At 32.6% G+C, this 23,733-nt stretch overlaps 1 protein-coding gene across 1 annotated transcript in view; it reads left to right on the forward strand.

Annotated features, from left to right (window-relative positions):
• The window catches only part of LOC105620363 (protein cortex-like), a 48,904-nt gene extending 45,615 nt beyond the window's left edge, over window positions 1-3,289 (forward strand). Inside the window, exons 7-9 of the mRNA XM_012201864.1 lie at window positions 1-189; window positions 850-1,165; window positions 3,150-3,289. The exon at window positions 1-189 is cut by the window's left edge and continues 22 nt beyond it. Of these exons, the coding sequence (XP_012057254.1) occupies window positions 1-189; window positions 850-1,165; window positions 3,150-3,289 (645 nt within the window). The remainder of the gene's footprint in view (window positions 190-849; window positions 1,166-3,149) is intronic.
• The last annotated feature ends 20,444 nt before the right edge of the window (window positions 3,290-23,733 follow it).

A 23,733-nucleotide genomic window follows, 5' to 3' on the forward strand; every position in this document is an offset into this window, starting at 1 on the left:
ATATTTGATCCTGACACGGGTATATTGCTGCACACCAGGCTCGAGCTTACGAGAGCTGAGATCCTGAATCTAAGTTTCTCGCCAAATTACAAGTATCTTGTATCGACCGGGGAGGACAAAATCGTCCGATTATTTTCCTGGTCGGAATTGACTCCTTTTTTCAATATCAGATTCTTTAAACCTGTAAAGGTAAGCCAGTGAAACACTGTTCAATAATCTTCAATAATCTCATTATAATCTTCATCAAACTAAAGAGATTTATTCATTCAATGTTACGGAAGTAGTATTCAGATTTCATGATCGGTACACAGTTTAACAAATGTCAAACCGTACACGAGTAACTCGAATTTTATTTCACGAATCTATAATTATTCAATATAATTAATAAGAATGTAATAATTGCGAGTGCAACACAGAAAAAAGAATTTTGCTAGAGTATCTAAAAATTTAGTTAGATATGCAGACTTGAAAATTTTAATGGACTATCAAGATTCTTATGTAGAATTCTCAAACATAATGTACAATGCTGCAGAAAGTTTTGACATTCTAACAGCCAGTTTTAGTGCTCTATAATTATTTTATAATCTAACACAATTTATTTTCAGAGCTGAATCCAGCTAAATTTTTAGACACTTCAGTAAAACCATTCTTTCCGTGCAAAAAAATGATGCTTCAAATAATTTTCTATAAATAAATTCAAAAAATCCGCCTATTTTGAATGTTGCTCGTAATTATAAATTGATATTAATTTTTATTTTTACGGTTATTTTCAACTGCCGATATCTGTTTTATACAAATCACATTTTTTTTCAATGATAAGTGGAATGTGAAAATATTCATATTCGACAGGCGGTCGCTTGGCACCCGCAAGTACCCGACTTGCTTTGTATAGGTGGAAGGAAGAACGGATCGCTATCATTATGGAATGTCAACAAGTGTGCGATGACAGCCTTTGTGCGTGCCAAATTCAATGGTCGCGTGGAAAATCTCGCTTGGAATAAGTTAAGTGGTGAGTTGGTCGTACATTGGACTTACAAAGAAGAGGACAATATATACACCATTGTCGCAGTGCTCGCCAGTTTTAATCGGATTGTCGACGTGCTGCCATTGGATAAAGAAATACGGCTTTGCTTCTTGAAGTTCAATGCCGCGCACGAGCAACTAAGTACGTAAATCCTATCTTTTTTCTTTGTTTTTTTTTTAATAATTTAGTTTATAGAAGTCCACAAGGTGATCATTTTAATAAATTGCCGTAAAAGTTTGCGTAAAAGTTTTCTAGAAGTGTTCGACTTTAAAATTTTTTAGAGGATATTATTTCCTTACTATAAAAATAAAATTGGATTCCACATGGAAAAAGACATATTTTATTATTAAAAGTAAATAATAATTTGTTTAAAAATTAAAATCGATAAAAATTTGTTGTATCGTGTTTTAAGATGCAATTAATAACAAAATCAAGACCAAAAAATGTGCAGACGTTATACACAAATTAAAATATTATATAAAAAATAATTAATTTATGAAATTAATTTATTGAATACTTTAATTTAGATTGAAATCTCCTTTAATAGTAGATAACTAATTAAATTAAAATGAAACTCTTAAAAGTCGTTTTTATATGATGTCAGGCAAAATAATAAATTTTGAACTCACAATTTATTTTTTAGAGATGATTATTTCTTAAGTGTTACTTTAATATTTTAAAAGATCTTGGAATTCTGATTTCCTTGAATAAATTGGTAAATTTTCTAAGGTTTAAATTTACCCGCAATTTTGCCATCTTGAGTCACGTAGTATTCTATTTTTGCTTATATATTGCCAGAGTTCTTTGAATATCTGTGCTATTTATCTTCTCGCCGCATGGCTCGTATATTTATTTTTGCGCCTTTGAGTTTTCTGTTTTCCATTTCTTTTAACTCGGAATGTCGTGACTTGCGACATAATTTTCAAATTTTATTAGTAACGCGATTGTTATAAATTTTCATTATTTTTCGAGTGATACAGCAATGGGCCACAATGGTAAATGCAATTTTCTTATAATTTTTCTCAATTTCTCTTTCTTTTTTTGTCTAATTGTGTGTTTTTCAAAACACGTTGCTTCTTGTCCAATTATAGCTGGACGATTTTATTCTTTGATTTATCAAGCGTTTGTACATCGAATTTGTCACAGGTTTTCTTCCTGCGTTGAAAATTTCAACATTAAACTGGTATTAAAATTTAAATTTGCTTGCTGGCTTGATAATATCATAAAAATTGAGAGAACGAAATTTTTATCTTGCTTGACTTGTTTTATAGAAGCGATTTTTAAAACTTTGGATTTAATGTTATAATTTGTTTCGCATTGGATGGATTCCAATTTTAATCAAAACTAATAACTTAATATAAATTAATTAAATATTTTGCGTACTGTTATACCTTGCGCATTGTTTCTTATCATTCTTGATTTAAACGTTATGTGTATCATTATTATTAATTTTAATATTTATCAAAATTATTATTATTATTAAAAATAATATAACCTGATTATTAATCTATATCACACGATATAGACGTCAATATGAATTTATTAAAATATTATAATATCCGTTAACAATTTTCTAACGAAAATTCAAAACCTTTCTTTATTGTTGTGAGTCTATTGACTTTTCGCGTTCGATCGATTCCATCTCGATTCCATCGTAAACAAATATAGAAGCTCTTCTAAACAATGAGAGAATAAAGACGAAATGAAAATTTGTTTACGTATAGAATTCGTTATAGTATATCATTTTACATACAATTTCTGAAATTATCTCAAATTTTGTTATTACTATTCAGTTACTAAAATTAAACTATTTTCCAAAAGTTTAATTTTTAAAATTTTTAAAAAATTGGCTAATTACATCACGTATAATTACAAATAATTAAATTTTTAAAACACAAACTCGCATTTTGTGTGACGTTAAAAAGAGCGAAGAAAGATGTATGATATAGACAGATCAAAATATAAGAAAATGATGTTTTTATGTTCAACGATTTTGTTTAATTTAAATTATATATTACAGATGTAAGGTGTAAAACAGTTTATTTAATATTGTCATTCGAAATACATAGTTTTTTCTTTCAAAACATTTCTCTTTAAATGTACTCAAATTAGGTGTTTGTTACAGTAACATTTTGCAGCAGTATGAATGTCTATTCAATATGGAATTTTTTTGGCCACGAGAAATCATCTCGAAGACGATACATGTCTCACGACAATTCTACACACCAGAAACAAGGAGTTATGGTCCGTAATCCGATTCGATAATTACTTATTTATTTCAAAAAACTTTAAACGATCTCGTGATAATTCGTGATATGTATCATGAATAGAATGTTTATCATTGACATCGATACGTATGATTGATAGATCCACATTGATAATTCCGTGAGTTCAAATACTATCAAATATTAACTTCATCAGCTTCCTCGAGTATAATAGACTTGCAGATATCTTTCATATTGACATTATCAATCTCAAAATATTTAGAATATATTTAGCGTCTTAAAAAGTCGCGCATAATGACACATCTAATAGTAGTTGCTCCAGTCTGTTATCCACATATGTGTCAATCTCATTATAATTATACTTGTATCCCGTATTTGAATATCATAATATTGCTAAATCGAAATATGGAGAAGATTGTAATTTTTGATTGTCATCAGTTATATTGATCCTGGGTTCGTGATTTTCAATTGATTAATTGATTGTTTAATATGAAGCTGCAGGTTTCGCAAGCAAGTTTCTAATTTATCAGTTATTTTCGAATATTTGCTATAATTTTAAATCGATATCTAAGGATATTTATTCTTTTGACTTTATCGCAGAGATTCTTCAAATCTTTTAAAGATTCTTCTTTCTTCCAAAATTTGTCATATGAAATTCTTATAGCAACAAGAATATCACAGGAGATTTCAAGAGATCCTAAAATTTCTTAAGGAAATGAGGAGCAAACTTTCAAAAAGCGTTTTTCCAAAATTTCATTTTTTTAGTTAGAGATGTCGGAGTATTTAGTGTGGAAAAACTCATATTATAAGCTACTGCGAGATGTTCAGAAAGCATTTTTTCATCATTTATATGCTGAAAAAATATAGATATTTCAAAGTGCATTATGTTTTTTTAATTAAAGACAAACAAAATGCATTTGTTTAACATTTTTAGCAATTTTGTTTAATATTTTTAAGTGTTTAACAATTTTGTTTAATATTTCATATCGTATACTGATTAATATATTATTATTTTATATAAACTGCGTAGTTTTCTTGTGTGCGTAGTTTCTTTTTCATTTTCTGAAAATTACAAATTTTGAGCAAAACGCATTTTGAAAGCCTGTTCCTCAAATATCTCTGTACTACAGATCTCTTGTATATCTTATTTATCGAATGATTCTGATAACTGAACTCAACGAAATCACCTTTTCTTCTGTGTGATGTACTAACGAATTTTGAATGAGTTGACATATTTCGTGGCATCATTATGTTTATGTATAAATTTTTACCAAATTTTATAACAAATGTTTGTAATGCTAATACTTCATAATCTAAAAATATTAATTTTTAAATATATATTGAGAAAATTATTTTTTTAAATATAATTCTTCTTTTAAATATAAATATAAATTTTTATTTTTTGCTTACACACACAAAGAGATATTGGTTCAGAATTAGAGAAAACATTAAATGATGTATCGGTATTACACTGGCGAAATAGCATATCAAAATGTATGTATATTAATGAAAATTTATGTGGCGTCACATCAGATACGGTAGGCGCAAAATTATAAACAAGTATCGTAGGTCGTAAAAGACTTATTCTTAAGTGATCATCACTATCGCAATTAACGCGATGCATAGCGCAGATAATTGCAATTCGCAAATCTAATGGCGCTAAGAAGCCATTCAAAAGCGTTAATTTAGCGACGATCGTAAAATTGTAATTTCGCACCGCGCTGTGAACAGTCGACTTATCTTGCAATAGATCGGCAACAGCCCGTTGTAGGAAGATTCACGATGACACCTGATACGTCGCTTGGAAAAAACTATGCTTAGATAGCCCAATCACTTTTTCAAATTCCATCAAAATCATTACGTTCAATGAAACGTACAATGATTTAGTCCATAATTAAGTAAAAATTGAAGGAAAGGAACAACGAATATGAATATTGAATATTTTATAGTATTATATAATGTTATATCGTACTTGTAATATTTTTATCATGGTGTTTTGATTTTATTTCATGCAAGTATCAGATTGTCTTAACAAAATCTATGATTTCCTGCGTGAAAAACTTCCGCCAAAAATAACGAATAGATTTATATTAATTATTAACATAATTAAAAATTATGGAAATTGAAAAAGCTTTTGGGTATCAATCTTTCGACGCGACAGATTTTATTTAAAGTTTCTTTAATCTCATCTTCTTATCGTAATTTTTGCTGTTGCTTTTTAATATCAATTTTTTTTATTTCACTTAGCCACACAATAACCAATTATCTTGTTGTTTGTATTATGTTGTAATCTGTTTAAGAAATATACTTTATTCTGATTGATTTCGTCAAAGGCAACAGCATATCATTGAAATTTATTAAATTATAGTTAATTAATTAATTGAATTTGCATTGCGAATAACTTGATTCGTTTTCAGAATCTTATAAAAATTTTCCGGTTAGGTATACAGAATTTTAGATACTATTGTATTCAATTCGATGCTCAATCGTATAATTAAATCTTAGATATTCCTTAGGTATGTTATTATTAAATTTATTGTAAAAACATGGTTTTTGGATATAAAACTTTTTATATATAAATAATATTATAAACAGAATACAACACCAAAAAAAATTTTCTACATATTTATACAATGTTTTAAGAAAATCAAATATCTTTTTAAAGTAGTTACTAGAATCGATTTTTTTTGGCGAAAAAATATCATGAAGCAATGCTAATAATAATATATTATTAGGAGATATACAGGATGTCTCGCAATTACAACATTTACTCTTAAGTACATATTGTTGAGGTAATTTTGAGACGAAAATCTTAATACGAAATGTCGAGACTACAATAATTTTTTGAATTGAAGAGATGGGCGGAAAAAAGGCACAATTTTACTGAAGCCGTTTTTTTGGCAATTAGCTTTTTCATGTAATATTGATCACAATAGAAAAGATTTATAATGTGTAACTTTTTGAAGACATTACATAAAATCATTTAATATTGTATCCATTTATGTATAATAAAAAAGTAGCAAGTTATTTTAAATTTTATTAATATCAAGATTTTGTAATTAGGCCTTTATTTTGCCCATTCTCTCAATTAAAAGCTAACTTTAAATGCTAATAAGTCAAAAACCATGTTACTTTTGTAGCCTCTATTATTATTTCTGGATTCTTTTGAACATTTTAAGATGAAAATTCTAATACGAAAATATCGAGACAGTGCTAACAGTTTTCAAATTACACACTATCTTTAATCAATTATAATTCAAGAACAATTATAGCCTCGACATTTTTGTATTAAGATTTTTGTTTCAAAATTACTTCAAAAATATGTTTTTAAGAGAAAATGCGGTAGTTATGAGACATCCTGTATATTATTAATGTAATATATATAGTTATTATTAATATAAATCTATATTATTACCATATAAATATATTATTATTAATTTATAAGCAATAAAATATAAATTTTTCGGTAATTAAGTTTGGAAAAAAATTCATTTTAACGAACTTCTAGAAGTTTAATATATATTGAAGTTTAATATATAATGTAAACATAATAATAAAAACGTAATAATGTTAAATATGGAAAAATTTTGTATTTTATCGCACTTTCTCCAAAGAAAAATTAAATTAAATTAATAGAATAAAATATAAAAATATAAATTATTACTAAATTGTTATAAGAAAGGGAATTGTCTACTAATTCAAGTTGGACAAAAAATACATCATTAAAAAGATATTCTGATTCTTATAATATTACACTTTATTACTCTGTCTATAATATTATAGTTAATATATAAGAATTTTATATTTTTACTTTATTATTTTCATATAATTAAAGTAAAACATATTCTATTTATATTATACATTAAGATTGCGAGTTGTCTTCATATCTTGATGCATTGTTAAAAGTTATTTGAAAAAATATCCGTAGAAATGTCAATAGTATTATTGTTATAATAAGTTTAATATTTGTATTATTGTTGCAAAATTGTATATTTTAATAATTGTATTATTATAATATATTATAATATAATAATAATATAATATAATAATAATATAATTAAAGATGATTGTGATATTAAAAAGATAATTTTAATTTTCTTATATAGTTCAAATTAATCAGAAATTTATTTTTTGGTATTTAATTCTTTTACTATGTTTATATATAAAGCTTTACAAAGAGATTCTAAAAAGATATTTTTCTCTGTAGCAGCACATGCAAAAAAGGATAATCCGGAAAAATTGGAAAACAACAAAAAATCATTGTTTTTCTTCTGAGATTCTAAATAGAAAGAACAATTTTATGGAAATATTTAAAAATCAGTATCTAAATATCAGTTAGCCACAGATCTGAAAAGCTTTATTGGATCATCAAAATAATTATATAGGAATCAAACATAGTAATGCTATACAAAATTTTAACAATCAACTTGTGCGTTCTACATAATTATTTTGATAGTTTATAAAAAAATTATGTTCAAATCTGTATTTAAAATTAAATTTTTAGATATTTTATAGTAAAACTTCTCTCTGCGTACGTCGATTAAAAATTTGTTCTCCAGTTTGACGAATATTCAAATCTTTCGTGAATTTTTTTAACATTTTTCATCGACATCCCCGCGTTTCGTAGGGCACGTACACGTGGACGCGTGGACGCATCAATGATCGTGCGCTGGCTATCGGCGATGTTGCACGTTCCAGCTCGTCCAGCCACCCACACGCGAACACCCGCTGATACACGTGAACAGGAGAGAGAAAGAGAGAGAGACAGAGAGAAAGAAAGAGAAGAAGAGAAAGAGGAAGAAGGAATATACACGCGAAGGAACACGCGACACGCCACGGAGAACACGCGCAATTTCGCAACGCGCGAAGAATGCCGCGAGTGCAGCTGTGGGTCGTTCGCTCGCTGCTCGCTCGCCTGACCGTTCGCTCCTTGGCATCCGGATTCCAACGTGAGGAAACCCCGAGCGAATCGGATAGAAGCCGCCGCGCCGCGCCGCGCCGAGCCGAAGAAGATCAGATCGCAGCTCGCGAGGGACAATCGCGTAATCTTCCGAATTCGACCATCTGCGTTTGCTCGTGAGGAGAGAAAGATAGAGAGAGGGAGAGGGAGAAAACAAGAGGACCCGAGGAGAAGCCGGAATTCGGTAGTAACGGTATACGGGAAGCTCAGTGTAGGCGGACGTCCTTGATTCTGATGATAGTGATCAAGACTCCTCGCCTCAGCCCTGTCCCTTCCAGAATAACTCCTCGCCTGATTGGGCTGCGACGGAACTGGATTGCAGGACCGGTCGCGCAGTCACGTGTCGATGACTTTAGCAGGAATCGATGACCTGGGGGGAAGTATCCTTCTCGTGATTGGGCCGGAAGAAAAAAATCTTGAAATCTCGCGCGTCGTGTTTTATAAATATATATATTTTATAAATAATTTATAAGTATATATTTTTTTCTGTATATATAATATATATAAATAAATAAATATATTTATATTTTTAGTTCTATATAGATATCTTTCAATGTATATATTACATTCTTCATCTCTGCAAGTTTAAATGTAATAAGTATACCTTCATATTGTGTGTTTTGATTTAATTTGTTTTGCATAAAAAATGGATTTATAAAACAATTATGTAGGGAATTAAAAATGAACAATGCTGCGAAAAATTTTGATATTTTAGCAATCAGCTTGAACGTTGTACATAATTATTTTAATCGATCAACAAAATTATTTTTAGATTTATAAATTTAGTTTCTATCTAAATTTATATATTTAAACGTGCATGTAGTATGATGTTTTATTTTTATATAGAACTAAATTACATATATATAAAGCACTTATCACACACTGAATTTGTAGTGAATAAATGACGCATAAAATCATACGTGAATTTCTATTTCAATTTCTGCCATTAATTGTCGGAAAAGAAAGGAGATCCGAAATAGCGATGGCACCCGGAAAAAGAGAGATTGCTGCCGTGTATATCGCGATAAAAGCCACGAATAATTCATGCCATTAATAATCTTATCGACAAACTGGCGCTACCATTTAAACGATCCCGGGCGGATGCAACATCGATCAACTGCGCATCGTGAAAGACTGACAAATTATTGTCCAGCGTAATGCATCGCTTTTACATCTATCGCTTATTATAACGTATCGTTCGTGTCAGAGCGAATCGCCGTGGTTTTCGATTAAATCGTTCAATAGAAATAAACCTCGCGTTTATATATGTGGCGCACGCAAAAATATTTTTTGCAGCAATCTTTTTCAAACTTCCGGTAGATAAATTGCCAATTTAGAGCTGCTAGACTGTACAATCTTGACTAAAAGGCATCTTCAGTTTATTACATTTTCTTAGAGAAGGCGATAATAAAATTCAAATGAGAAAAGGAACAAAATATTAAAATATTAAAATACATAAAATATTAAAAGCTGTATTAAATATTATTTTTCAGTAAAGCTGTCTTATAATTTATTTATTGTTAGTACGTTTACATCAAATTATGGAGGTGCTTTACTTTATATTTTCGGCCAAGGTTGTATATTTCACGTACAGATCTGATGCAATAACAGATTACGATATATCAGGTACTTTTAAACGAAAGAACTGCGAGATATGCAATAGCCACGTAATGAAATCGTAAAATTAATACGCGGAATCGAGCGTTACGTCTATAATTATATGCGGATACCTCGTCCTCCTAGATACCGGGCAAATTTCACACCCGAAGGATGCCAGCGGCCCTCGTACCCTCGTTCGTGCGAGAGTGTACGGATCGTGTCGCGATACCGTGAATTTACGACGGTCACTGAGCGAATCCATTTGTTTCATCTGCATCTGCTTAGCACGCTAATGCCCCTTTCCTCGTATTCCTCGCCTCGCGTCGCTGGATCCTTTTCTTTTTCTATTCCGAACAGGGAACTACGGGCTGGCTACTTCGACGTTAAGTTTGCTGGAAACGAACCTGTCTACGATAAGCGGAAGCTGCGATATTATATCGGGATAGGATATGAGAGAAAGATACGTATAAAGAGGATTTTATAATCGCGAATATAAATAAAAGCGAATATAAATAATTATTGCCCTCGCATTTAAATAATTATTGCCATCGAGAGTGTCGATTTTTTATTGAAATACAAAAATATCTCCTTACATGGGAAAGAGTAGGAAACGTAGAAAGTATCGCCTTGATTTCATGCGAAAGCGGCTTTCATTCGTTCAACCTTTGCGGAACTTTTTGGAGAAAGGGGTCCGGCAATCAGAATGAAATCTAACGTAGCGAAATCGGACGCTAACGGCAGATACGGTAGGAAACATTCCAACCGTGCACTCGCCTATCGATGTTCGTTAACACGAAACATAGCTGCGTTTCTCGGTGGACTTTCGTATAGCTGTCTGTAATTAAAGGAATGTCCATCTACTCCTCGGTAACGATTATTCATAAAGAAATACCTTTGCACCGTCTTGCATTTCTATATAGTGAGTTAGTTTCGTTAGTATATAGTATCGCTTTCTAACGTCTATTATTGTATCAAGCAAAAATTTCGCATGAAAAGAACGCTGAAGCATCTCTAAAAATTTAATTAGACACAGATCTAAGAATAATTTTGTTGGAATCATTAAAATAATTATGTAGGACGCTTAAACTGATTTTACATAATTATTTTGATGATTCAAACAAAATTATTTTCAGATCTGCATTTAGTTAAATTTTTAAATACTTTAATGAAATAATATGGATATTGTTAAGTTTGTTGTCAATTATAATATAAATTTAACGATATCATCCTTAACTTTCTTTTTATAGCGTAGATTTCGAAAAAAGTTTCAAATGTATAAATAGATGAATTAAATTAGATCAAGATATTTTTAATTTTTAATTTTTATCAAATATGTATATTTTTTAAACCAATTAATAATTAAAAATTATAATTATAGTTTAAGATAAAATTTTATTTATAATTAATAAATAAATAATAAATTTTATATATAATTTTACATATAAAAAGAACCTTTTAAGAATCAAAATGTAGACATAAATAAAATATACGAATAATCAAAATACTCGACACGTAAAATTATAATTAGAATTTTATATTTTAAAATCTATGATTTAGATTAATTTATTATGTTTAAAAGAATTTATATAAATAAATGTTTTTGTTTAATTGTTAATAATTTTTAATTATTGTCAACATAAGAAATACCTGGCTACAGAATTGTTAACGTAACAAAGCTGCTATATTAATTATTTTGTTTGGACAATTATACACTATAAAATACTAGTAATAACTGAGTATCCTACATGCAAAGACTTTTAAGTATCGATTATAGAACCTCGTCTTTACCGACCACCTCAGAATCAAATAATTCGTCATCCTGGATGTCGAGCGCGAGCGATCGCTGCCTTTGCATTCTGTAATATCGATCGAGTTTGTATTGCCACGACATCACAGCAATGTCGCCCGGTTGACGTTCTACTCGAAAGAGAACGTTGAAAGGCAAGAAATTTCCAATCTCTGTCGAATAAAATGAAGTAGCTACAAAAAAAAAAAATTTCGTCAAAGTTGTCCAAATAATTCTATTATCACAAGTGCGTCGTTTCTTTTTTTTCTTTTAATTTTTAAATATGGTCAACTCGTGGGCGAGTTCGAAAGATCCGCGTTAATAGTCTGATAAAACGAGCCGCGTAGTCGGCCTGTCGATTTTAGATATAATTTATAAAGAAGCATTTTATAAAGGAAACTTGTGAAAGGTGCACGAGGGCGTGGTCGGCCATTCACGGTTGACCACTGGCCCAGTGGGTCCAGTTTACGGTTGAGCGATTGCGACATCGTCGTATCGACAACGCCTGCCGACTGGTTCGACCACTGGCGATTATTCGATATCCGCCAACCTCGTTCTCGTAATTTTCTGACTTTGTGCAACTCGCCCCGTAAATGTTCCCCACCCCCTCTCCCTCTGTCCTTCCACCTGAAAAGCCGCACCTGAATAACATCTTTTATCTCTCTTTCTTTGAGAAATTTGGAAAAAAACTGCAAGGACGATGGGTCATTTTTACGTCAATTTTTAACAGAAGGAGATTATTATTCTTATCGTTTTTTTTTTTTTACGAAAGCAGTTTTACAAGATAGTCAATTTTTTTTAAACTTTTTTTTAATCAAAGTTTGATTATTTATTTTTCCACATAATCTCCTATTAATAACCTCCTTTTAAAAAGTCACTGACTTGTCAAATTGCCTACATACATCATTTTAATTTTAAGTGAATCGTGTTGTTAATAAAAATAATTTGATGGAGCAAACGCTTTATCTGTGCAAATTGAATGTTCCAATAAATCATAAAAAAATATGTAGAAATTAAATATGAAGATATTATTTATGTTTTAAAAACAAGTTTTATCTCATATGTAAGTTATATTCATACTTAACAGACTTCGCATTTGAGGAAAAAAAAATATCTTTTGGATTTATATCCTTCTCTTCTTCTCAGGTACAGAATCGTTGTACCATTATGAATGCTGTTTACGCCGTTAAACATTGCACTTTGCCAGCATATCATGCAGATACTTGTATCGCTTATTTATACATAAGTCGATTTCAGATTGCAAAATTAAAATCCGGAGTCGCGAGTGTCATCGAACGCTACCGATACGATCCGTTTCGTAACCGACTAATTTCGATGATTTATCCGAACGAATTGCATCGTATAACTTATCAGTCGCGTGTTATAATGATGATTCGCAAATATTCCAAACTCTAAATACATAAATAAATTGCGATACTTCGTAAGAAGAAAAAGAAATAGCTATCAGAGAATCGCGTGAAGTATAAATGGTTTCTGTTGCCGATTAAAGCAAAGCATCGTAAAACCAATGCATTCCTTCGCCCAATTTACCTCCTCGCCGCGTCTCGTTGATTTGCATGTCGCATCGCACAGGATCGCTTCTCGCGAGAAGCAAGAGAGTAAAATCTCGATTCGTTGCGTATCCGCAGAAGACGCGAAGCTAATCCGATTAACTGCGCTACCCTGCATATACTTACTGTCGATCGGCATCAATGACGCATTCCCGGCTTGAATGCCAGACAAATGTCAGTTGCCGCGCTTGTTTCGGAACAAAAAATAAAAGAAGGATATTCTGCGAGGATAATGCGAGTTCATTATATGTATATAATTCGCATTTACATAGTATATATGGATTCTGGGCACGCACGGCCGTGCGTGCGTGAGTGCGTGCGCACAACGATATATCTAGCAATCGATCGGAGCATCGACCGTCGAGTGCTCTAGTCTTTATTCTAGTCTCTAGAGCTCGATAGAGACATGCAACTTTCTGCTGCAAATTATTTCAGCTTTGTCGAGGAGGCTAATACTCGTATTCATAGTTAGGCCTTATATTTAAGGCTTCCTTAAATTTATCTTTAGATACTCTACGAATTATTTCATTGACTGCTGAGCATCTAAAGATAAATTTAAGGAAATCTTAAGTACAAGATCTGACTATGAATACGGGTATAAATGTTGAAATACTCATCTATTTTTTTGTAGCATTTTTCACTGGCAAAACTGATGCCCATTGCGTGCCGTTGTATACAAATAGACGTAAAGATGTATGTTTAATAAAAATATAAAAAAGAATTAAACCTCGAAATCCTCAATACATTTTGTTGTGCTATTTCATAAAATATACATTAGGTATTTGATTATATATAATTGAGATATCTCACTTTTAAATTCGTGCACAACAGCTTTAATGTGTACTGAGTGCGCACCAGTTCTGCTAGTGAAAAACGCGATTAATATCTTGCATGGAAAAAAACTGAAGTTTTGCTGAAGTCTAAAAATTTAGCACACAGAGAATATTAGATCTAAAAATATTTTTTTATTAAACTATCAAAATAATTAGTAGATTGTTATTAAAATAAACAGGATTCTATTAAATTAATAGAAGATTAAAACTGGTTGCTATATATAAAATTAAACTTTTTTATTCAACGAAATTATTTTCAGATTTGTAATTTCTAAATTTATAGATATTCCAGTAAGATCATTCTTTTCACCATGACTTATATAGCCGGTAAGTGAGTGAATTGTAATCGACGTCAGAATATCTGAGATATTTTTTAAGGGAAATTTAAGAGAACAGAGAAGATTTTTAAGAAATTTCCGTACAAAACGTTAGGAGAATATAAGCGGATGATTCTTTTTCTTTCATGATTTATGGATGGTTCTTTAATATGCTTTCATTACTAATTATCTTTGATTTATACGTCGTTAAATCTGTGAAGATTGTTTACATCGAAATATCTCTCAATCTCACTTCCCGGATAGACATAGGGTCATTCGTCACTTCGAATACAACATCGAGCTATCTCTTCGCGCGACTAATAACTCAGGTACACCCGGAAACATGCAAATATCATCGTTCCGAATACAGGACGGTTGCGTAAGTACGCGATAGCGGCTAATAATCGCGCGAGCCACTGTGAAACGCCGCGGCTCCAAGTTATTTCACGCTCGACGAATCGCGCGCTTTATTATGACGAAAAATACCTGTGCGCTATGCAATTTCGATTTTCGATTGACCACGGAACCGTAATACCTGCTCTCCAAGTGCCATGATAATCTTGCCATTCTTTATTATCTAATATAAGCCCTTCACCCTGAAACAATATGATTAACTGATATTAATAAATAATATTCAATGCTGCAATATTTTAGAAATTATTTTTATTATAGTAATTTACTTAATTTATTTAAAAAATTTAGATATGTTCAATCTAAGAGATATATTCAATACACATCTATATATATATATATCTTAAATTATTTAATTCGAGCTCTTCACCTTGAAATAACCAGAGAGTAAAATGATATAGCTAGTAATCGATAAATAATATTTCCAACAATGCTGCAATATTATGACAGAAACGATTTTTGCTATTTTGTTAATTTGATTTAAAAAATTTTCAAAATATATTCAATATCTAATTTGGATCTTTCACTTTGAAATAATATAACCAACTAGTACTAATAAATAATAACTAGTACTAATAAAAATTTCAACCATGCTGCAATATTTTGATAGAAAATATTATTGCTTATGATTTGATTAAAAAAATTTTTAATGTATATTCAGTATATACTGTTATCTGATTCTTCATCCTGAACCAATATAATCAGGTGATGATTAATGAATAATATTCTGTACTCTATTTTGATAGAAAAGATTTTTACTAATGATTTGAAAGTTTTCAAGATTATATTCAGTATTATACGTTAAAAATAATTAATATTTAGAAATTATTTTAAACAAATTTCTCGAATTATTTTGATTATAAAAAATATTTCTGCTAGCAAAACGATATCCTTTTCTTCGATTTTGAAGGAAGATCTTTTTTTATGTTTTATTTTAAATCCTATCACCTTTCGAAATTGCTCCTTGACCGATATTTTTTTGGTATTTTTATTATAGAAACGTATTATAGAAACGTATAAAAATGTATTCGTGGCTGCGTTTGCCGCTATGATATGAAAATGTCATCATATTTGACTGTTTGGTTTCTCTTTGATTGTAACGAACTTGTACGAGCTCTGATGTGTCTCTCGCATAATCAGAGAAACTGGTTGTTTCTCTGATGTTACGAGTGAAACGCACGTAAGCGAGGGTCTATTAAAATTCGGCTCGCCTCGCGAAACGCATGCGAAAAAGAAAGGATAGAAGTGTCGATGCCAGGTCCGATTGCTCGCCGTCATTTTAGCGCGTGTTCCACGACGACACAACAAATATTCAGTTTTGCAAACAGCTGCGGTGCAAATATTTAATAATAACTATACGGCATTCTAAAACTGATGCAAATACTAGTGCAAATAGTAGAGCGTGTTTCACGCAGTAAATTTTCAATTGGTTAGAAACTGAACTTGCTAGAAGGCAACGCGTTAAGGCGGTATAATCTAAATTGAAGAAATACTGCGTGTTCCTTATCATTGCAACGATATCGAAATCACTTTCACTGTATTGAATAATATTATGCTCGTTGCGTATGTTTATTTAATTGCTGCAAAAACCACTCGTTTCATCTTCGTAATAGTGGATATCGAGCACAACGGTGATAACGAGCGTAGTATCAATGTATGTAAAACCCGACTTAACAAATGGCTAATCAACGAGCGACAGCAATTAAGTAAATGCATGGTAATCCGTTTTTTTATTATCGAAATATAATCAAGCATCCAGCATTGAGCAAAAACAATGATTGTGACTATGTTAAAAAACGGTGCCAAGGAATTAATTCTTTATTTAAACACGACTCGCTACCACTTCAATGTAACAGGCGTTAACGAACGTCTAGCATCTGTAAAGATAACGACTGTCGCGAATAATTTACGATCCATACAGGGTAATGGCTATAATACGCTTCCAGTTGTATTATTTATCTTGTAATAGACGCGAAGAAAAAAAAGACGTCACTTTTTATCGTCGCGAAGATATTAATCTTCACGCTTTTTTAAAGCAAAGGTGTCTCCTGAATTATTTTAATAACAGATTATTTTAATAACAGATCTGGCGTTTTTTTCGAGTGTTTTGACTGGATCTGTAGAATGATTCCAAATGAAATGGGATTCTATCATCTCAAAAAATTTCACTCGAAATCTCGAGAGTGCAATGGGCGCACTGGAAAAAATATTTGGTTGAAAATAAACAAACTAGACAAATTCTGATTATATCAATCAGAATTCCGGTTATCTCAACTGAAATTAGTAAATTTAATCAGAATTTTAGTTTTGTAGATTGTTTGTTCATTTATTTAATAGATTTAACCAAAGAACTTTCTGGTTTGACCATTTTCAATCATTTTCAAACATTTTTTTCAGTGCGCAGTGACTAACAAAACGCAGTTTTAACAAAAAATGCAGTTTTAAAACTGTAAGATTCTTTAATTAATTAATCTTGTCTTCAGTTCCTCAGTGGATCTAAATATATAAAGTCCAGTTATATTAATCTTTACAGAACGGGAAAATTAATACAGTGACACTGAACAGTGTTATACTAACTCACATTTTGAAGCAAGAAATACAGTGAGAGATGTAATGAATTGTAACAAATTTTACTCAAGAAAAAGCTGTGAGATTTCAAAAATCGATCCCCCCCGTCTTCTAAAGATTAAAAAAAAATCTTACATAGTTGCAAAGCTGCTTTTTCTACTGAACACAGCCAATCCCTCTTGCGTTTCGCGGGGTGAGCGTGAAACTTGTTACGAACAATTTATGCGGGCGCTCGAGAGGAGAAGGAGGAGGAGGAGAAAAGTATCTCCTGTATGTATTTAGAGCCACAGATACGGGCCAATTATTTTTTGGAACGCATTTACATGACGCCCGTATAGATATGCGCCAATTGAGAGCGAGGTCGAGATAAGCTCGACATAAGTCGAGTGCAACAAAAGAAAATAATGCCCTGCTGCAGCACAGTAACAAGTCGTGCTTTTCTACTCCATTATTAACGGTGCGTTCAGTTCCTCTCTCCCGGAATTTACACGCAAGTCGATTATTTGCCATTGCACGTTTTCGTCTTCGACGTGACGAATTGCGGACGAGAAGAGGTAGCCGAGTGCGTGCGCGTATATTATCCAGCGAAAGAGAATGTTATGTTTAGCCAGAGAAAGAGAAAGGGAAAAATAAAGAGAAATAGAGATGAAATGGAAAAAATATATTCACGGCCGTTTTCAGCCGATTGCGCCGATCGAGAGTCTCAATGATTGTGTTTGTGACTTTATCTTATCGCCAAAATTAAAAATACGTCTGCCCCTGCTTGCATATTGATCTTATATCGGTGCGAATTACGATCGACTGGTTGATCATGCGTAACGCTCACTAGAGCGTTTTTTTTAGAGATACAGGTTAGATGTTAGGTAGTAAACGCATCGGTTATCGAAAGCGCAAGTTACGCGAAAGCTTTAACAGGTAACTTTAGAGGCCGGTCGCAGCCGGTCGCGCCTTTCGAGCGCGACACGCTCGAGAAAAGATCGCGCTTAATTGAGTGCGCAATATCGAGTGAAACGCAGAATGCGAAACAATAGTCTAAATCGGCTTTGAGTAGAGACTCGGAGATTATGGAATATCGAGTTGCAAACGGATCGATCGAGTCACGCACATGCAATAGACGCACGACAGACGCAACATCGTTGCTGCCGAGGCTAAGAATAATCATAATTATCACGAGATATTAATTTTCGCATGTGAGCACGAAATTGCTAACCTAAAGACTTCTCTTTATGAAAATTCAACAATAAGAAATAGAAGTAATGGTCCTAACGGTCAAAAATTTTTAATGTTTAAATAATTAAATTTTAATTACGATACTTATATTATATATGTACATGCATATATTTGTTATCAATCGCACTGCGCGCCGAATTGATTTTTCGGATTTAGAAACGCAATTAAATTACTATAGTTGATAAGCTATCTTAATAATTTGATGTTCAATCAGCCATGATGTTAAATAGGATGCCTGATTGAAAATTAAATTTTTAAAATAGCTTATCAATTTAATTCGTGATATTACTACAGTAGTTTAATTGCGTTTCTAAATCCGAAAAATCAATTCGGCGCGCAATGTGATTGACGACAAATATATGCATGTACATATATAGTATAAATATAGTAATTAAGGTTTAATTATTTATGCATTAAAAATTTAACTTTGACCGTTAGGGTCATTACTTCTATTTCTTATTGTTGAATTTTCAAATGCACAGTCCAGTAAGATTCTTATTGTTCTCTGTATGAGATTATTGTAAATTCGTTCATGCATTTTACACATTTGTGCTTTTTTGCGAAACAAGTTCATCTTTATCGGAGGATATGTACAGATTACCTTTGACCTCGATTGCCTATCACCTTCGTGCTGTACAAGATAACCGATCTCCTAAAAAGCGAATAGATTATTTAAGAAAAAATACAAAAAATACTGCGTTCCAAAAAATTTTCGGAATTGCCGAATGCCGTCTTCTCTTCGAAAAAATATTAGACTCTAGCTTTGTCATAAATAAATAATAAAAAAGAAATTATTTCACTGCTAACCTTCATTAGATGTTTGATTATTTTTTCATTGAAAAAATATTATTGCGGTGTGGGAAATATTTTAACTCTAAAATGCTATCGCTGTTGAGTAATACAGTACTGCTATCCATATGTAAATTTTACATACAAGGAAATAGGCCACTCTTAATTGATATTCTTAATTAAGCTAACACAAGCTTTTCATATGTTTCACACTTTGGATAATAAAATATTTATAAGTTAAACTTTTATAAACTTATATAACCTAATTATTAACTTAAAAGGAAAAAAAGAATAAAAGCATAGTATCAAATTTAATTTTGAAATGATAGAAATAAATAGTCCAACTGTGTATGAGTCTCTTTATAACATTTAAACAATATGTATATATTAACACAAAACTTAAAACTTTACTGCTTAAAAACCGAATCATTTGTGACGCTCTTTGTTATAATGCTGGCAGGAGAATTCAAAGTGATATATACGGACAAAATTTTTAAAAGCTTATCTTCGTTTGGCTTAACTTTTATCGTGACAGATTGGACCTCTTAATGACCATTGCAGGTATAGCTAACGCTCATTTGTATAACGTGAAATGTATGTATTGATAACATTTTACACTGAGAAAATTTCTGGTTGAAAATGGACGAACCAGATTCTGATCGTATCAATCAAAATTCTGATTGTCTCAACTTAGACTTATAATTTAATTAGAAAGTTCTGAATTTATTTATTTCCAGCCAGAATTCCAATTAATGCAATCAGACTCTTTTTCCAATGCAAATAACGTGTATCTTTCATTTCGATCTTAAAAAGAAAGTTATTAATATTACTTTTTATGTTGAAATACTTGATTACTCGAACAAAATTAAAACTTATTCTTTGAAAGATATTTTCATTTCATCTTCAAAGATATATATAATATTTTACCGGGATAAAAAAATGATTATTAAGAAGAAAAATTTGAAAACAAGAAACTGTTCTCTCTGATTTAATTGAAATGACAAAATTTTTTGACATAAATCTCCGATGGGATTGACAACGTTGAATAAACCGGTGGATTTACACCCATTTTTTGCAACACTGCCCCTTTTAATTACGAATAACGAACGTTTTCCTGGCGAATGCATTTTTTTCGCGGCATGTCGCAAGCGAACCGAAGCGAGTCGGGCCGAGCCGAACGGAGTCGAGAGTTTCTAACGAGTTTCACCGATCGGCGCGAGAAAGATTTATATCTCGAGTATCGGCATTATGACGCGAGCATTAGACAGAACGGTGATAAAAACTTCGGCGATCGATGGGCCGATCATGCGTTTCGCGACTAGTTTCGAATGAACTTATCAAGAATCGGTTGAGCGAAACCGCAGAATCATCGATCATTATCTACTCGTTTGTAATCGTCGATCAAGAGGTTAATGGGACGGGATTTAGCAACTTTGACGAAAGAGCCAGTTTCGAGTGCCGACCGAGCGCGACTTCGATTCCGCTCTTCTCACAAGAAAAATCATCAAAGTATCCTCTTTCAATTTTGATGAGCTTTGTACAATATACAAATTTAAATTTAATTACCAATGAGAATAAATCTAATTAAATAAAAAAAAATTCTATATTCGATCAAAGCGGATTTTAGTGCTCAAATATTTATATCAATTTATGTACATATATCTGATTCTGCAAACCGCGCGCCGAAATCTTTTTCAGTCTTGAAACGCAATCATTAATATCATCGCGCTTCCATGAATTTTCTTATTAGATAATAAAGTGCCGCGCGCGTAACCGTCGTCGTAATTAATCGAAACGTCTCTTCGTTGATAAATAAATTGCCAATGCGGCGCGACGGTTTACGCGGCAAGAGGAGATTGTGCCACGCAAGACGGAGCATTAAGATGTCCGTTATATCTCCGATGTATATCGCTTCCGCACGCAGCTGGTCCGCGCCCAAATATTTGCACGTCTCTTTTCTCCCGGTCTTTCGCGGTGAGGTGTGGATTCGACTGCTGCAGCGCACGTGTGTAAATACGTACAGATGCGCGGGTGTGTGTTAACAAGTGTGTCGTAATCGGCAAGGTCGCCGGGAAACGCTGACGTTGACGCCGACATCGCTTTTCAGCGACGCCGTTGACGACGACAGAAGAAAGAGAGAGAGAGAGAGAGAGAGAAGAGATAGACAGACATAGAGAGAGCGAGAGCAAGAGCGAGAGCGAGAGCGAGAGAGAGGAGGGGGGGGAGAGGGGAAGGAGAGAAAGGAAAAGAAGGCGCGCACGGTCCAAAGAGGCCAATCAGCGCGTATAACGTGTATTGTTTCGTTATGTTTTAATGTTACCGCTCTCCATGCCGCTATCGCATTCGCGCGAACGGCCGCGATGTCTCGCGACGAGCCGGCGAGAGCTGAACGGTTGATCCCACTTACGCAATTTTCACTCATATAGCACGCGATATCCGCTCGATGGATTCCGGCTTGATCTTTACGAGATCCTAAGCCGAATGTTTCGATAGATATTTATAAGACGAAACGTCGCATTTTGTATAACGTTTTGGAAGATCATCATTTCAATCATTTCTCAAAACAGGAAATGCTATTTCGGTAATAAAAGAGTCCTTGTTGTGTCTAAACATTGAGTCTGCAACGTTTATTTATTTTTGGAAAGAGAAATGTTACACCTTTATCATTATAGAATCCAAAACAAACGGTTTGTCTTACAAGAAATTTTAATCTCATAAAAAGTCTTATAATTTCTTATAAGAATTTTAATTTTTTATAATAGAATTTTTAATCTTGTAAGAAATTATGACTATTTTTAAAATCAATTTCCAAGTCAGAGAAAAGTGTCTAACAGTACTTAAATGAAAATCGACCGAGAAATTACAAATAAGCGACGTTCACAACATGAATAAGCAAAGAAGGTTATATTTGGTTAAAGTTGATCTTGAGAGATGTTTAATAATTTTTAAATTACAATTTCTGGTTCAAGCAAAGTTTATTTCTCCTATACTTTCTACAAACTGAGTGGAGAAAATAATCCTGATAGTTCTCGATATATTATATTTCCTAAATATTATAAATTATATCATTGTCTCAAAATCGCGTGAATTAAATGAAGAATTTTTATTATGCCAGCGCGATGCATGTTAGCGTGTTTTAATTCTCGCAATTACTTCAATAATTATTTATCAAACCGGCTGAGTATCGCTCTCGATAATTTCTTATAAATATTTTCTACATGCCTCCATTAAGCGATATTGCCAGTTCGCGATGTAGGAGTTACTTTCCCTCGCTTTCGTCGATTTCATAACGCGGCGCGGAACTGCTGACCGTCTTTATTTAATCGCACGCCACGTACGATCGACAGGTATTATCGCTTCGAATAATTAGCGGTGCAAAGTGCAACGTGGAACAAAAACAAAGAGAAAGAAACGGAGTGACACGATGCTTGGCGTTCAGCCGCACGTGTTCGCCGTTTTCGTCGTTCGCATTCATTTCGGGAAATCATTTCGTCGTGCGATCGTAGTCGCGGATTTGCTCGCGACGCGACGAAGAGAGAAGGTCGAACATCCGACTGGACTGGGCTAACTGTAAAATGGCGGTTCCGCTACTCCGCGCAAAAAGAACGTCCCGGTGTCTTGGTAGGCCTCAACACCAAGGTGATCGCACGGCCTTGTGTCACGTGTACGTCCATTAGTGTCGCCATTTATGTAGGGTACATAGGGTATTATACGTGCAGTGTGCACGCGCGACCCGCGCGTCTACTGTCGCGTTCGCGGGACGATCGTTCCTCCTCACGTGTACGGCATTCCTCTCATTCTGTCTCCCTTATCCCGCACCTTTTGCATCCTCCGAACTCCCGGGAGAGCCGCTTTAGAAAGGATCGCGCGCGTTCAAAGGTTCTCGCTCGCGCGCGCCTTGAGGTGGCCACGGGGTGTCCGAGAATGTCGGCGCGGAGAAGCGGACGCACGTTTTCTCTCCTCGTGAAATTAAAAAATATCCATTCTGGTTTTTATTTATTAAGAAAGCGGCATAATAATTTCTTCGAGAGATGAATTCTTCGAATTGAGCGCTCTAGGCTCGCACTTTTTAACATGTAATATATACGAAAGAAATGATATACTGATAGCATTAATGTAATAGCAGTCTAACTGCTAACTGAAAGTAATCTTGTTAATTCAATAACAATATTAATAACAAATACCTTATGAAAGTATGGTATATTTGTTTCGTTAAAATTGTCATTGAATTAAGAGTCCTGTTCATTTGTTATCTCTATTATTATCTCATATTGTTACGTCAGAAGTGAGAAAATACATAATAAAATTATTGCAAAATATATTAATAATATGGAATATGTGTTTCAATAAAACAATACAATCGAATTAGAATTTGTCGAATATAAAAACTCTTTTTTTGTTTTATTAATTAATAAGTAAT

The sequence above is a fragment of the Atta cephalotes genome, assembly GCF_000143395.1.
Source record: "Atta cephalotes unplaced genomic scaffold scaffold00025, whole genome shotgun sequence".
Taxonomy (NCBI): domain Eukaryota; kingdom Metazoa; phylum Arthropoda; class Insecta; order Hymenoptera; family Formicidae; genus Atta; species Atta cephalotes.